General features: G+C 39.9%; 1 protein-coding gene across 1 annotated transcript in view; it reads right to left on the bottom strand.

The window, feature by feature from the left end:
• Nucleotides 1–16294, bottom strand: part of LOC119412175 (solute carrier family 41 member 3-like) — a 143142-nt gene that overhangs the window by 95532 nt on the left and 31316 nt on the right. Inside the window, exons 6-7 of the mRNA XM_037679151.1 lie at nt 14356–14500; nt 2108–2187 (exon numbers count right to left, since the gene is read on the bottom strand). Coding sequence (XP_037535079.1) covers nt 2108–2187; nt 14356–14500 — 225 coding nt within the window. The remainder of the gene's footprint in view (nt 1–2107; nt 2188–14355; nt 14501–16294) is intronic.

Here is a 16294-nt window from a genome sequence, read left to right as displayed (position 1 = left end):
ATAGATAGATAGATAGATAGATAGATAGATAGATAGATAGATAGATAGATAGATAGATAGATAGATCTTAATAAAAATGTATCAGTGACTGTGAGTTTTGCAAAAGTGTCATAAGAATATTTTATTAGTGTTAATGTTAACTCCACCAAGAATATTTAAATACACTGAACCATGTGTTCAGCTTTAATGGCTGTACTCCTAAGATTTACAGAGGAAAAAATTGTGAGAATGAGTTTAGTATTTAGCTATGACTGATTAAACGCGGGGCAGCATGGTGGCGCAACTGGTAGAGCTGCTGCCTCTCAGCGAGCAGGTCCCTGGTTCAAACCCCGGTCCAGGGGCCTTTCTGATAATATTAATATTAATAATTAATAATTAATATTAATAGAAGTTTGAAACACTTCTGCCTTCAGAGCGTTGGGAACTTTTATGCACCAGGTGCTTTCCCAGTCAATGACCTCCCTCACAACTTCTCATGGTTTTCCTTATCATGGCTGAGTTGCTGTTCCTCGATATTTCAACTTTCTCTTGATATCACTATCAGTTGACCAGGGACCAGCAGGAATCAATTTTCACCCAACATCTCATTTTAAAGGTGTCCTCCTGACACGATCTGTATATTACAAGTGTTTGCCAATGTAAACTGCACAGCCAGGCGGTTTTATACACCTGCAGTAACAGATCTGCCTGAAACGCCCAAATTCAACAACAAGTGTGCCTGGATACATTTATGTACTGTTTACAGTGCATTTTCATGTTTAGGTTCATACAAATTCACACACAAATTCTCATATGCCCACAGCACCCCCCAGCTGAAACACATTCTCACAAATGTCTGATGCCAAACCATAAGTCTTACCGTATTTTCCTGCATATAAGTAATCATTTTTTTGCATAGATTTGTCAGTCCTGGGACTTATACGCCGAAACGACTTGTACACGTTTTTTACCCCCCATATTCATAGTGCAAATTTTGACTGACACTTTAAATTTCTAAGAATGGCAACGGCAAGTCCTCCTGTGCGCACTCGCTTCACTCAGCTGGTGCAGGCAGAGAAACGCTGGAGAGCTAGTGGCTCCGGCCACGATGGATGAATGGATGAACGGATAGATAGTGCCACACCACCCAGGCGAAATGAAGCTGTTTTGACCATTAAAGTGCATTTGTTAATGAAAAGTTAAACTGAGACACATCTTTGCTATAATGTCGAGAAACAAATAATTGTTTTTAAGTGTTAATCTTGTTCAATTTTGAAGAACTACAACAGCGAGTCCTCCTGTGCGCACTCGCTTCACTCAGCTGGTGCAGACAGAGGAACGCTGAAGAGCTAGCAGCTCTGGCCACGATGGATGGATGGATGGATGGCGCCACGCCACCCAGGCGAAATGAAGCCGTTTTGACCATTAAATAAACATATAATAAACGTGATGGGTCAGTGGTGACACATAATAAATGTGATTAGTTCGCCCGTCTTGAAGAAAATACAATATTTTCCGGAGTATAAGTCGCATCAGTCAAAAAAAAAAGCATCACGAAGAAGGAAAAACATAAGTTGATTCGGCGTATAAATCACATTTATCGAATCACATTTAAGGCTCTTTAGCTTTTTATGGAAACTCTCTAACAGATAAATGGTAAATGGACTGTACTTATATAGCACCTTTCTATTTTATTTCAAGATACTCTAAGCACTTTACACTACAATCTGTGTCCTCATTTACCCATTCATACAGCACTCTGCTAGATCTCTACAAAGCTAATTGAACAAATCATTCTAATGAGACTAATCAGTGCTTTAGATCACATTCATACACTGATGGGACATACATCGGAGGCTATGAGGGGTTCAGTGTCTTGCCCAGGGACACTTCAGCATGTGACTGCTGGTGGATTCGAACACCCAATTCTCGCATTGGAGGATGACTGCTCTAACCACTCAGCCACAGCCGCCCATAATATAAAGATAAATATTTCAACTTTTAGGGCAGAATGAAATTAAATGAAACATCAATGCCTACTGCTGGAAGAGGGAAACTTGAGAAAATTGGTAGCAATTGCACTGTAATTTCACATATTCTGACATTAGATTATAATCTGTAGACTCACCATTGATGACTGGAGTAAACACTGCCATCCCTTCAAAATTTGGACTGCTCACAGTTTTATCCAGAATCAGACCACCAATACTGAGAAAACATGACATCACTTTATGAGTCATAGCACATTATTTTCAGAAAAACTTTACTAGATTTCTCATTCCTGTAAAATAATGTGGTTTTGACAGCATTCATCCTTGTTCACTATGTATGACTTTTTTAGTGTTGCCTGTGCTATAATTGTTTGAAGTCCTTTTTTTTTCTCTGAAATCGTCACTCAGTACACAATAACAACAAAACAGAATTTTTAACTACTTTATAAACTTTTGAAGAACACAAAACCGGCATTGGCATTGACAGAAATATTTAGACTCTATAAACTCCAGCAAACCCCAAATCCAAATTATAGAACAAAACACGGCAAAAGTAGGTCAGAACTTGTCATATATTGTCATAGTCTTTTTTTAAATGATGCAAGTATAAAATAAAATTGGGGGAAATCATTACGTGTTGAGGAGCTTTTCTACACATGAGTAATCATCAGTCTGTGTCAGAAAGTGTAAAATTTTAAATAAAATAAGGTTTAAATATGTGATGCGTTCCAAGCATAGTCTCTCCAGTGTGTCCTGGGTCTTCCCTGAAGTCTCCTCCCAGTCAGAAATGACCGAAGCACCTCCCTAGGGAGGTGTCCAAGGAGCATCTTACTCAGCTCTCACTGAAGCATCTGCTCCAGTGCTGAAGATGTCACCAACAGGACCACATCATCTACAAAGAGCAGAGATGGAATCCTGAGGTCACTGAACCGAACTCCTTCCACCCCCTGGCTGCACCGAGAAATTCTGTCCATGAAAGTTATGAACAGAATCTATGACAACAAACAGCCCTGACAGAGTCCAGCTCCCACCCTGAAGGGGTCAGACTTACTGCTGGCAGTTTAAACCAAACTGTCGCATCACTTGTATAGAGACCGAACAGCCTGTACCAATGGGATCCCAGTCCCATATTTGCGAAGACCCCCCCCCCCCCCCCCCCCCCCCCACCCCCACACACACACACACACACACAGTGTACACAGAGCATCATGGTCAGATGCCTTTTCCAAGTCCATAAAACACATGTAGACTGGATAGACAAACTCCCATGACCCATTAATGACCCCAGTGTGGGTAAAGAGCTGGTCCAGATTTCACAGCCAAGCTGATTTGTTCCTCCTGGATCTGAGGTTTGACCAACACTATGTATGAATGTTATCTAAAAGCACTGATTAGTCTCATTAGAATGATTTGTTCAATTAGCTTTGTAGAGATCTAGTAGAGTGCTATATGAATGGGTAAATGAGGACACAGATTGTAGTGTAAAGCGCTTTGAGTATCTTGAAATAAGATAGAAAGGCGCTATATAACACAGTAAAAATGCCAGTGTTAAAATCTTAGGTGTAGTGTTAAATAAAAAGTGTGAGTGTTGTTTCATCATCACACAGCTTTAAAATAACACTGCCAGTGTAACCTCTGTCATATTTGTGTTGTTAATTTTGAGCGTTAATTGGTTGGTGTTGCTTAAGCCACGCATTCACGTAACGGCTGCAGAGTACGTTCTACTTTCTGTGGTGTGGTCATCACCAGTCACTCAGTTGGTACGGCTTCCTTTCCCACACGGAAGACAATTCTTTCCTAAAAGTAAGTTAAATATCCAGACAAGAGTATTGTTTTGTTGGAAATGTGTTGTAACTTCAACAAGTTCACTATATTTAACCCATTTTGCATGGAAAATTCACCAAAGTCAAGGTCCCGCCATTTTGCAAAATCTAGGCGAACGGTAAATTTGAATTCTATTTGGTAAGTTCTAATTGTTATTTTACACCATGAATAATATGTGTATAGCTGAATGACTTGAAATATTGGCAATGTGTGCATCTAAAAAGCTAACATTGCAAACCGATAATGTTAAGCCTCCAAAGGGATGTGGGGGATTTTTTTTATTCCCTAGCTAAGTTGTTCGTTATGTTGAGGAAGCAAGGCATTTTGCATAAGGTTACCCTCAAAACAAAAATATTTAGTTTTTAATCCAACATAAATGCCGAATGTTTTAAAATATTTTATATAATTTATGGTTTCATTGTGACTTGTCTGGTTCGTCCACTTTGCAATAAAACGTTGCTAGGTAAAGCTAAGCTCTTGAGAGAGAACGCAAAAGAGAAAGCGGAAAAAATCCCCTATCATCACCTTGCGCCTGTTTGGCTAGACCAGTAGCAAAGCTAAAGTGTAAAAAGCCACGTTGCTGCTAACTGACAGGGAAACGGATTTGGGCTAGCTAGCTCAACACTAGGGGTGTAACGGTACATGTGGGTATACCGAACCGCATGTTTGGTTTGGTCTACGTGTGTACCGTTTCGGTTATATTTTCATTAATTAAATTTTATTAAACGAGAGATTATGCACCGCGGAACTAGTTCCTAAGCGTGTTTCAGCACGGCGTTATTATCGTGCAGCATGTGCAGCATTAGCAGCTTAGCATCTCGTTGCAGTCTCCTGTTTGGGAACATTATGGCTTTCTTGTTAAATGACAAGTGAACAAATCCAAAGCTGTGTGTCGACGTTGTTTCATCTCAGCAGCAACACGTCTAACTTGTTAACAACTTGAAACGACATAATCCGAACGTGATCGTCTCTTCTAGCAGCTTGTTGCAAACACAGATAACAGCAGCATTTAAACAACCTTCATCAGGTCATTCAGATCGGTCCAAAGCAATAACACAAGCTGTAGGAGTTTTTAAAGCTCTGGATCTACGTTTCTGTTGTTGATGCGCCGGCTTTAAAGTTATTGAGCCCCGCTACGACATCACGTCAACACTTCATCCAAAACGTGGCAGCACTTTATGAAAAAGATAAAACTGATTCTTTTATTATTATTATCTAATTAATTTTTTTTATTTAAAATTATAATCTTATTAACACTTTTTTTTTTTTACCTCTGTGTTTATTTCCAGTTTGGGACAGAGATAACAGCTGCGAGTCTTCTTCCTCTTCAGGGAAATCAGAGATCACCTCCAGCTAAGAAGTCTGTGATGACTGAACTCTGAACTTTTCCAGGGACCTGTCCCACCTGTGGGTGCGGGTCCAAGAGGTTGTGAGTAATGAGGCAAAATACAGCCACAATGCAAAATTAGCAAAGCTCTACCTCTTTATTCCTGCTACTGTTGTTAGTGAGTGGGTTTTTTTCACTGCTGGAGATATTCACTGCAACTAGAATAGTGCTTTTTGCAGAAAACGTGGACAAGTGTGACTTTTTGGCCAAAAACTTCAAACTTGACTAGTTAGATTGTAAACAGTCTGTTGCTGCTTATTGTTCTGCTTCTGACTGTTATTGTATTTATTAAGATTTTTATTATTGTTAGTATAGTTTATTTATTGTAAAGAGTGCCTTTTATTTGAAATATCATCCAAATGGGTCACTTTTATTTATTTTATACAAACGTACATTATTGTTTACTTGGCATATTTTCAAAATAAACATTTTGTAAGTCTTTATTTGGGCTTTTTTTTTTTTTTTTTACCAAAAATGAACGGAACCGAGCCCTCCCTGAAACTGAACCAAACCAAAATGTGATTTTATCGTACCGTTACACCCCTATTCAACACTAGTTTTAATGGCGTTTATATGGCTGAGAGAGCTAACGTTTTCAGTGAGATAGTGGAAGTGATAAAGGGCTGGTTTAAAATATCTGTAAGGTGTTGTCAAAGCTTGGATCGTGTCCCTCTTTTGTTCCGCAGAAATGCTGGTGCAAGTGGAGTATCAGAAAGCCCAGAAATGGGTTCGGGTTCCAGTGACACATGACTGCTATGATTACTTGAAATTCATGCAAGAGGGTACGTCCAGTGCTAATTATGTTGTTGTGGCAGCTTCCATTAAATTAAGTAAGCTTATTTTCTCTATCTCAAATCATGTCCAGAATGCTTATTAATTCCCCTCTGTCCTCGTAATGGGCTTTGTTTAAGTAATAATTCATTCATTATTTTTCATAAACATTGTTATGTCAGATTTCGGTGAACTGTCTGCCAACAACATGGGCAACATTTAATGATAAAATGTATTATTTCAACCACCAGTTCATTGACTGAAAATATTATTTAAAATATTTTCTAATTATAAATGTAATTAGCCCTTAACAGTTCTAAGGATATGCTATAAATTAGCAGTTTAAGATGAGTATTTTTGTTTCCTTCCAGTTCATGCTAAATTCAATTTGGCAAGTGAAATCTGTGTAGAACTGAAGGACTCTTCTGGAGTTGATGTGGATGCTGATATTTTTGATGAACTTCTGCAATCTGCTACAGTATCTTTCAAAGCAGTCACTAAGCATTTTGGTAAGATTTTAAAGCATTAAAACAAGTGTTCCTTCTAATGCATTTTAAGAATATATAAATCTAAAGTTAATTTTAAGTTGTTTAATAATGACATTTCTAAACGTTACACAGTGGGCCTCGTTGATGAGAGTGAGGTAACAAACACATCCTTCAGTTCTGAAGATGGGTCAGCCTCATCAGTTGAATCTCCAAGCTCAGCAAGCTCATCTTCTACAGTGATCACAGAGAACACCAAAGCACAGAGAAGACGACTGGTTGAAGGACCACCTGACAGTAAGATGGCAAAAGATGTGAGTTGTGTCAAGGTGGGAAATAGAAAGATGATCCATTTTAAAATTCATAGCAGGATGACATGTGAAATCCATTGCAGATTGTATATGTAGCTCTGCACCAAAAACCAGGGGGAGAAGATGTATTAAAAGAGTACAACAAGACCAAAAGTCTCTCTGATCCAACAAGAAGGAAACTTGTCAATATTTTAGTGGCAGATATGATCGAAAGTCATGGGTATGTACCAATAAACCTCAGCCTGCTGAATGGGGTCCAGAATCTAACCTTTTTTCTTTTTTTTGGACTGGTAATACTTTAAAAGTTAAAAACATAAATGTATGGAATCCAGAAAAATGTTAGAATTATTTGAAAAACATAATTATTAACTTAATGATTATTCAAATATTTTATAATTGCTGATGAGCTTTCTATTCATATCCTTTTGCTTTTGGTGTGAATATTTTTAACCCCAATGTGAAACAGGAATATTCTTATTGAATTGTTTTTTAGGAGAGTCCCTCCTGTAAGTGTCCGCATTACCTATGCCCTGGGAATTGTCACCCTCTTTCCCAGTTTGAAAGATAATGGCTCACCAACTGGCTATGTGAGTATTAACTTGCTTGATCCCTGAAGGTTCTGTTCTTGGGTCATAATATGTTTGGATTTCTTTCTTTTTTTACAATGTCAATTAACCGTGTAATTGTCCATTTGAAAGAAATGTAATAGACATTTTGTGTTATCTGTTCTGTGATAGGAGCATTTCTATTATCCTCAAAGTGGACAGGGCTACTTGGCCTATCGATTGAAAACAGTTCAGCGTAACACTGCAAGTGACTTCAAGAGGAGCTCCAGGTCTTCTCTTCAAGGTGGCCTGGAAACTCAGAGGGAGACCATAACATCTAAACAGCTATTTGGAGATGGATGCAAAGAAGCAATGTCCATAATTAAGCATTCCTCAGACAAGGAAGTTGTTAAGAAAAAAATAAAGGCAACATTTAAGCATAGACAGAATATGCTACATGATCTGGACCAGTCATCACTCATCTTGGATCACTTCCCAAGATTCTTGGATACACCAGGCTTGGTGAGAAACTCAGATGTCATTAGCTGAACTTTTGAATTGGGTTTTGATGGGATTTTTTCATCTGTGCTAGATTGAGCAGGACTTCATCATGCTTTTTGGAGAAGACAGCTCAGGGAAGTTCATTGCAAGATGGCAAACATTCTACAAACCAAGGGTCATCACTGACAGCAAATCCCTTCGACAGAGTGTTCACCTGGATGATCTGCTGTCTGCTCAGGAGGAATCAAGTGATAATGGTAGATAATATATAAATGTTCAACAGTCTGGTGATTGATTTGATTTATGATTTTATTAGAATGGGATAGCGACTTGGCAGCCATTCTCCTGCTGGTTCATCTCTTGCCTCCAAACGCCAAGGGGAAGAAACAGGGAAAAATTAGTGCAACTGAGGCTGCTGATCGTGTTGTCAAGTTTATGAAGGTATATTTTTGACATATATGCGATATATATCGTTATCGCCACCCTTCACAATACATATCGTGATATGAATTTTATGCCATATTTCACATTCCTATGAGGGACAAATATCATTTCTAATGTGCTGTCTCTCAATCTTAGGTGGGGACAAGCATGGCGACATTCCTTGGCAAAGTTGGATCTACACAGCCCTTCCTCCTCTGTGTTGGAGAAAAGAAGAGCAGCATACAGAAGTTCTTCATCATCCTGGATCAGAAGCCCATTTCCCTGTGTGTCACAGACTGCAGTGGCTGCCTTCGATGAACTGTTTAAGGCGCCCTTTGTGTTTGCTGTTTCTACGATGCAACCCTCCTTAACTTCTACACATTCATCCAAACAACAGTTTATGGGATTGATGTGGCAACAACAAAGGAGAGCCCCAGAGTCAAGGAAATCCGAGTGAGAATTAACAACACTTAAATATGCCAACATGTTACATTTGTAAGGTTCAGCACAGAAATTGTTCAACTCTTTTCCAGCATTTGAAATTTAGTCATGCTTTGTATCCAGGGCACAAATTGCGATTGAAATGTGGGGAACATAGCTGTTCATCTGTTTTTTACACGTATTCTGGGTTCAAGAAGCACTTGCTGAAAGCACATGGAGACTCTATTGCCACAGATTCTGTTTATGTGGACAATGTTAGTACAGATAGTGTTGAGACCGATGACGTTTGTTCTGATGAGCCATCCAGTATTACTTCTGTTAGTCTACAAAGTCTTCCTAAAAAGAGGCAGTTAATGGACATGTGTAGCTCTGTTATTGCCCAAGTTCAAGCAGCTGGAGTTTCTGAAAACACTGTGCAGTCTTTAACTTGTTCAATGGAAGAGGTTGTTAATGATGTCCATATTCAAGCACAGGATGCTGTTCTTAAGTGTCTTTCATCTGCGGTGAATGAGCAAACCTTAAACAAAGTCAAAGAATGTTTTGAGAACATAGAATATCCATTCACACACCTTAACACTGAAACAAAGCGGCACAAGTATTTTGAAAAAAAAAAAAGAAAATTGTTGAACCAATAGAGTATGTCCTTTATCCACGTTATGATACACGTTTGGATAAAATAACAGGTGTTTACAGTCAAATTCCTGTTAATGACAAATTTATGTATGTACCTCACGTTAGGGGGTGTTGTGGAGCAATTTGGCCACGTACACTTTTGGTTTAATTAAAAAACAAAATTTATACATGGGGGACAACTATGGGTAAAGTTTGGTGAGTTTTCAGATATGTTAACCCCTCCAAATTAGCACCTCTTGTTGGAGAAGAAAAAGAAAAATAATGAACAGCACAATTACAATAGGCCTTCGCCCCGCTTCGCTGCTCGGGCCTAATAATACAGCTTTACTTGGAGTGCATGTTCTTGCTTTAAAAATAATGAGTGATTTCTGAGATAGGAACCATCACTGATGTCTCTATATATCCCATCTTCATGGCACTTTACTTGTTGAAAGGAAGTACTGAGTTCTTCATTGGTAAACAATGACTCAAGAGTTCCTAAAAGAGATAGGAGAACTAGTAAGCCGTGGAGAGCTGAAATTTGGTACAAAGGTAGAACCCCCTGATTAAAGAAAAAAAGTCTCTTGGAGGTATGCCCTAAACCCAACAGGAAGTCGGCCATTTTGGGTCAAAGGGTCATTTTGGGGCTTTTTTCACTTTTCATACATGACAAATTTTAATGAACTCCTCCTAGACATTTTGAGAGATTGCCTTCAAACTTGGTGGATATGACCTTAAGACATTGGGGAATAAAAGTTATCAAAAAAATTGCGTTTTCATATATGTTGAAGGGGCGTGGCCAGGTCTCAAAGTTACGCCTCACGCCCTAAATTTCCAAACACTATAACTTTCACATTGAAAGAACAAAATGCACAAAACTTGGCATAATCCATCCCTGTCCTATGCCCCACGATCCTCTTTGGTCATATTCTGATGTCATCAAAGCCCCGCCCCCTCAGAACAGGAAGTCACTTTTTTTGCTTGGAATGCTCCCTCTCTGACATCCTTGAACTAAACAGGATGATCCTGTGTTAGAAGACATATAACAAGATGGTCTGACTTGCTTTAAAGCACAAACCGTTTTCGCTGTAGAATGTGAGCGTGGCAGCGTGTCGAAGTCAAAAGTGATGCCATTGCAATACGTTTGGCTCTAAATTGCACAGTTTTGAGCTGAGATGCACCAAAATCTCAATGATCGATCATTATCCACCCCTTGAACAAGAATGCATGATAATTGGCCAATAGCCTCCACAGCGCCCCCTAGAAAATGTTAAAACATCAGCCCCAGGCCATTTTTTACCTGATAATTCTGAAACACGGTGAACATCTGTATCTTCTCAGGACCTATGAAAAAGTCTCTGAGCGCTGGTCCAAACTCAACAGGAAATCGGCCATTTTGGGTCAAAGAGTCAATTATGGGCTTTTCTAATGGTGCATTTTAACAAACTCTTACTAGGCATTTTGAGCGATTGCCTTCACACTTGGTTAATCTGCCCTTAACACATTGGGGAATAAAATTTAGCAAAAGCTTGCGTTCTTCTATATGTTAAAGGGGCGTGGCAAGGCCTCAAAGTTGCGCCTCACACCATAAATTTTAAAACACTACAACTTTCACATTGAAAGACCGAAAAGCACCGAACTTGGCATGACTCATCCCTGTTGGATGCCCGACGATCCACTGTGATCATATTTTGATGTCCTCAAAGCCCCGCCCTCTCGGAACAGGAAGTCTCTTTTTTTACTTGGAAAGCTCCCTCTTTGACACCATTGACCTAATCATGATGATCCTGTGTTAGAAGACAGATAAAATGGTCTGACTTGATTTAAAGTGCAAACCGTTTTTGTTGGAGGATGTGGGTGTGGCAAATCAAGAAGTGAGGCCATTGTAATACGTTTGGCTCTAAATTGCACAGATTTGAGCCGAGGTGTACCAAAATCACTATGATCGATCTTTATCCACATCTTGAACAGGTAACCATGATAAGTGGCCAATAGCCTCAACAGCGTCTCCTACATTCTTCCTAGAGTTATAGCTCAGTGATACAACATCCGATCTGAACCAGATTTTTGTTGTGTCATCTATGAGCATTTCCTGACACAATGGCATTGTTGTTTAATATTTGACTCAAGTACGCCCCCTAGAATATTCAAACTGTTATATCTCAGTGATACAACATCTGATCTGAACCAGATTTTTGGTGTGTGATTAGTGAGCACTTATGGACACATTGTTATTGTTTTTTAATTTTTGACTCTAGAGCGACCCCTACATCATTCTAACAGTTATATCTCAATGATACATCATCCGATCTGCACCACATTTTTGTTGCGTCATCTATGAGCATTTCCTGACACATTGGCATTGTTGTTTATTATTTGACTCAAGTACACCCCCTAGATTATTCAAATTGTTATATCTCAGTGATATATCATCCAATCTGTACCAGATTTTTGGTGCGTCAATACTCAGCACTTATGGACACATTGGTATTTTTTTTTTAATTTTGTCTCAAGTGCGCCTCCTACATTATTCAAACTGTTATATCTCAGTGATACACCATCTGATCTGGACCAGATTTATAGTGCATGATCAGTGAACACTTAGACACATTGGTTTTGTTCTTTAACATTTGACTCAAGTGCGCCCCCTACGATATTCCAGCAGTTATATCTCAGTGATATATCATCCGATCAGAACCAGATTTTTGGTGCATAATCTGTGAGCACGTCTAAACACATTGATATTGTGGTTTAACATATGACTCAACTTCACACCCTCTAATACTGATATGGGCAGATTGCAAATTTCAGGCATATGCGCACCCTGGTGGATGCGTGCAGGAATGGCATGAAAGCGTTCACGACGGCGACTTGGAGGCATTGCTGGAGCGCCCACGGTCACGACTGATGCCAAAAGTGGCGCTTTGCTGCGAGGGCCTTCAATGCTGCTTACAGCTTTAATGACGATTTTGAAACCGCAAATCCACTGGGACCCAAAAGGGGTTCACATAAACTTGGCTGTATTTATTTTATTTTAAGAAACTTGCCAGCTAAACTAAATTCAGTTTTGATGAACATTCATCTTGTTTCTCTTTTTCATAGTGAGGACTTGAAGAAGTGTGGTTTTGGTCCCATCTTGGAGCCTGTTATTAATGACTTGAAATGTCTTGAGATAGAAGGCATTAAGATGCCATTTTCTGACACACCATTAAGGGGTTCAATTGTTCAGTTACTGGTGATAATTTGGCATTGCATAGCCTTTTTGGCTTAGTTGAATCCTTCAGTGCAACTTACTGTTGCCGGTTTTGTTTAACTGATAAAACAAAGTTTCAGTCAGTATTCAGTGAGGACGACCAAGACCTAATTTTTCGCACAGAAGAGCTCTATTCAGAACATTGCAATGCTGTGGCACAAAATCCCACTGTTGTCCATTCTTTTGGTGTAAAAAGAGAGTGTCCTCTTAATGCACTGCAGTATTTTCATTGTTCAAACAACTATGCAGTTGATATTATGCATGACCTGTTGGAAGGTGTCGTTCAGTATGAACTTCAGCTTCTTTTTCAGTACATGGTTAGGACATCCATAGATTTAAACACACTTTCAGAAAGGATACAGAGCTTAAACTATGGATACCTAGAGAGAAATAACAGACCTAGTGCAGTCAAAATGGAAAGTAGCAATGACCTGGGCCTCAATGCTATTCAGTCATGGTGCCTCCTGCACAATACACCCTTGATTTTTGGAGATCTAATTGCCAGGAACAACAGTTACTGGAGAGTAATTCTTCTTTTGATTCAAATTGTCAATATTGTGTTCTCACCAAAAATCACAGATGGTATGACTTATTTCTTAAAGCATTTGATTTCTGACCATCATAAACTCTTTTAAGTCTGTATTTACAGATAAGAGGTTGATTCCAAAACATCATCTGATGATTCATTTTCCCAGATGCATCAGAAAAATAGGACCACTCATCCATGTGTGGTGTATGAGATTTGAAGGTAAACACAATTTCTTCAAGAAATCTGTAAAGAACTTTAAGAATATAACTAAAACACTAGTGAAGAAGCACCAGAGGCAGCTGGCTTTTCATTGGGAGAATTTTTACTTTCAAAGGTTTCAGTTTGGCCCTCTTAAAGATTACCAAACAAGTAAGCTAGATTGCAGTGAGGTCTTAAGGTCTTGCCCCAGTTTGAATGTGCCTTGTGTATCCACAGTTTCATGGGTGAGAAACTTTGGAACAGAATACCACATTGGAATGATTGTCTGTACAAGTACTGAAAATGAAATGCCTGTTTTTCAAAAAAACATTAACATCATAATTAAGGATGATGAAGCATTCCTTGTGACAGCTAAAGTCATTACAGAGTATTTTGATGATCATCTGAATGCTTTCAGAATACAGTAGTGATTGTGGATGATGTGTTTGCTGTTATTTGTGTCTCTGATCTGATATATTATCAGCCTTATGACAGGCAGTTTTCAGCTGATAATGATGAAAGAACATATATTGTGTCCCACTGCTGTTTTGTATGAGCTGTGCATTGAATACTGACATGGGTTTAATAAAAGTTAAACTTTCCATTTCTGTGTATTGTTTTGAATATTTTTCCACTGGATTTGGTTGATATTGACACCTCATGGAGTCAATTATTTACCTTTTTAAAACCACGTTTTGTGATCGACACTAAACTGGTGTTCCTTTTAACATTATAGTTTAACACCAACACCATTGTAATGTTAATGTGACTCTCGGTATTGTTGAATATTAACAATGTCTGGTGTTAATTTAACAAAAAAAAAAGTGTTAATCTTTTAACACTTTCATAAATGTTATTTTAACACCATGTAGTTTGGACACATACTGTATAAACACTTTGTTGGTGTTAAAATTAACACTGTGGGTGTTAATTCAACACTGGCATTTTTACTGTGTACAGTTCATTTACCATTTACCAATGACACACACACACACACACTACATAAGTTAAAGCTCTGACACAAGCTTTATGTGTGATTTGTACGTAATATTTGTATCAAACATTGTGTTCACATCAAAAACACAGTTTTCTGTCGTGGACTCACCTGCTGATCAACATGGCTGAAATAACTGGCTGCCAGCCTGACTTTAGCAGCTCTCTGACCGGCGGAGAGTGACTGGCAACAATGACCCACACTGGGATAATAAGTAGGAAGAAGCCACAGACTACAAATGGCAGGTACCACATGTCTGGAGGGAGCGAGAGCAAAAAATAAACTTGTTAGAATCTTTTAACGCAATCTGTAACAAAGACCACTTTGTGTTTGAAGAGAGATTACACTCTTTCAACAGGAAGTACAACACTCTGGATGTAGTGGAAATGAGGATGTACTTTGAAAACCTTGAAAAAAGAAAAACCTTGAAAAAAGAAAACCTTGGCTGAATGCAGAGGTGCGTACCCTGCTGGAAGCCAGGAACACTGCCTTCAGGTCTGGAAACTCAGAGGAGCTGAGTAGGACAAGAAAAGAGCTGGTTGCTGGTATTAAGAGGGCCAAGGCCACATATGCAAAGAGGATCGAGGGTCAATTCATCTCACAAGACCCTCGGAGCATGTGGAGGGGCATTAAGTGCATAACAGATTATAAAGGAAGGAGTGAACAATGTCCCAAAGACCCATCTCTGCCTGATGCCCTCAACAAGTTCTATGCACGCTTTGAAGACCCGAACAGACCACCCAGCACCAGACTCACCTCGCCACCGGATGAAGAGCATCTCAGCGTGACCTCAGCAGAAGTAAGGAGTACCTTCAGGAGGATTAATCCGCACAAAGCAACTGGCCCAGACAACATCCCCGGAAAAGTGTTGAAGGAATGTGCTGATCAGCTCTGTGAGGTGCTGGCAGACATCTTTAACACCTCACTTACCCTGGAGACAGTTCCCACCTGCCTGAAGACTGCCACCATTATCCCAGTCCCAAAAAGCTCTACAGTGACTGGTCTGAATGACTATCGGCCAGTGGCCCTCACCCCGATAGTCGCTAAATGCTTCGAAAAACTGGTCATGACTCACATCAAAACAACCATCAACATCAACGAGGACCCTCATCAGTACGCATACCGTGAGAACCGATCAACAGAGGATGCAATCTCCTCTGTGGTCCACACTGCGCTCAACCACCTGGAGCAGAAAAACTCTTACGTCCGTATGCTCTTTGTGGACTTCACATCCGCCTTCAACACCATGATCCCCCAAACCCTGATGGACAAACTATCCACACTAGGACTAAGCCCCTCCATCTGCAACTGGGTACTAGACTTTTTAACAAACAGACCACAGTTAGTGAGGATCCACAACCTCTCCTCCTCCACCATAACCCTCAGCACTGGCTCTCCTCAGGGATGTGTGTTGAGCCCCCTTCTGTTTACTCTGCTCACATATGATTGTGCAGCTACCCATCCAGGCTGTCACATTGTAAAGTTTGCAGATGATACAGTGGTGGTGGGATGCATCACAAACAATGATGAGTCCAGCTACAGGCAAGAGGTGGAACACCTGGAGAGCTGGTGCAGAGAGAATAACCTTCACATCAATGTGAAGAAGACAAAGGAGATGATTGTGGACTTCAGAAGGAACAAAAACACCTACACCCCCCTGAACATAAGAGGATCTGCGGTGGAAGTGGTCTCCAGCTACAAGTACTTGGGTGTACACATGAATGACAACCTCAGCTGGAGCAACAACACCACCAGCCTGATCAAGAAAGCTCATCAGAGACTCTACTTCCTCAGACGGCTGAGGCGAGCTGGTCTGGGAAGCTCAGTCCTCACCTCCTTCTACAGGTGTGCAGTGGAGAGCATCCTGTGCTCCAGCATCAACGTGTGGCATGGAGGCTGCACAGCTGCAGAAAGAAAAGCTTTGCAGAGAGTGGTGAAGGCTGCACAGAAGATGTTGGAGTCAGTCTCCCCACCATCACAGACATCTACACCTCCAGATGCAAGAAGAGGGCCACCTGCATCATGAAGGACCACACTCATCCAGCACACA

This window comes from Nematolebias whitei, chromosome 7 (genome assembly GCF_014905685.2).
Source record: "Nematolebias whitei isolate Nwh7 chromosome 7, NemWhi1, whole genome shotgun sequence".
Taxonomy (NCBI): Eukaryota; Metazoa; Chordata; class Actinopteri; order Cyprinodontiformes; family Rivulidae; genus Nematolebias; species Nematolebias whitei.
This window is presented reverse-complemented; position numbering and strand designations above follow the sequence as displayed.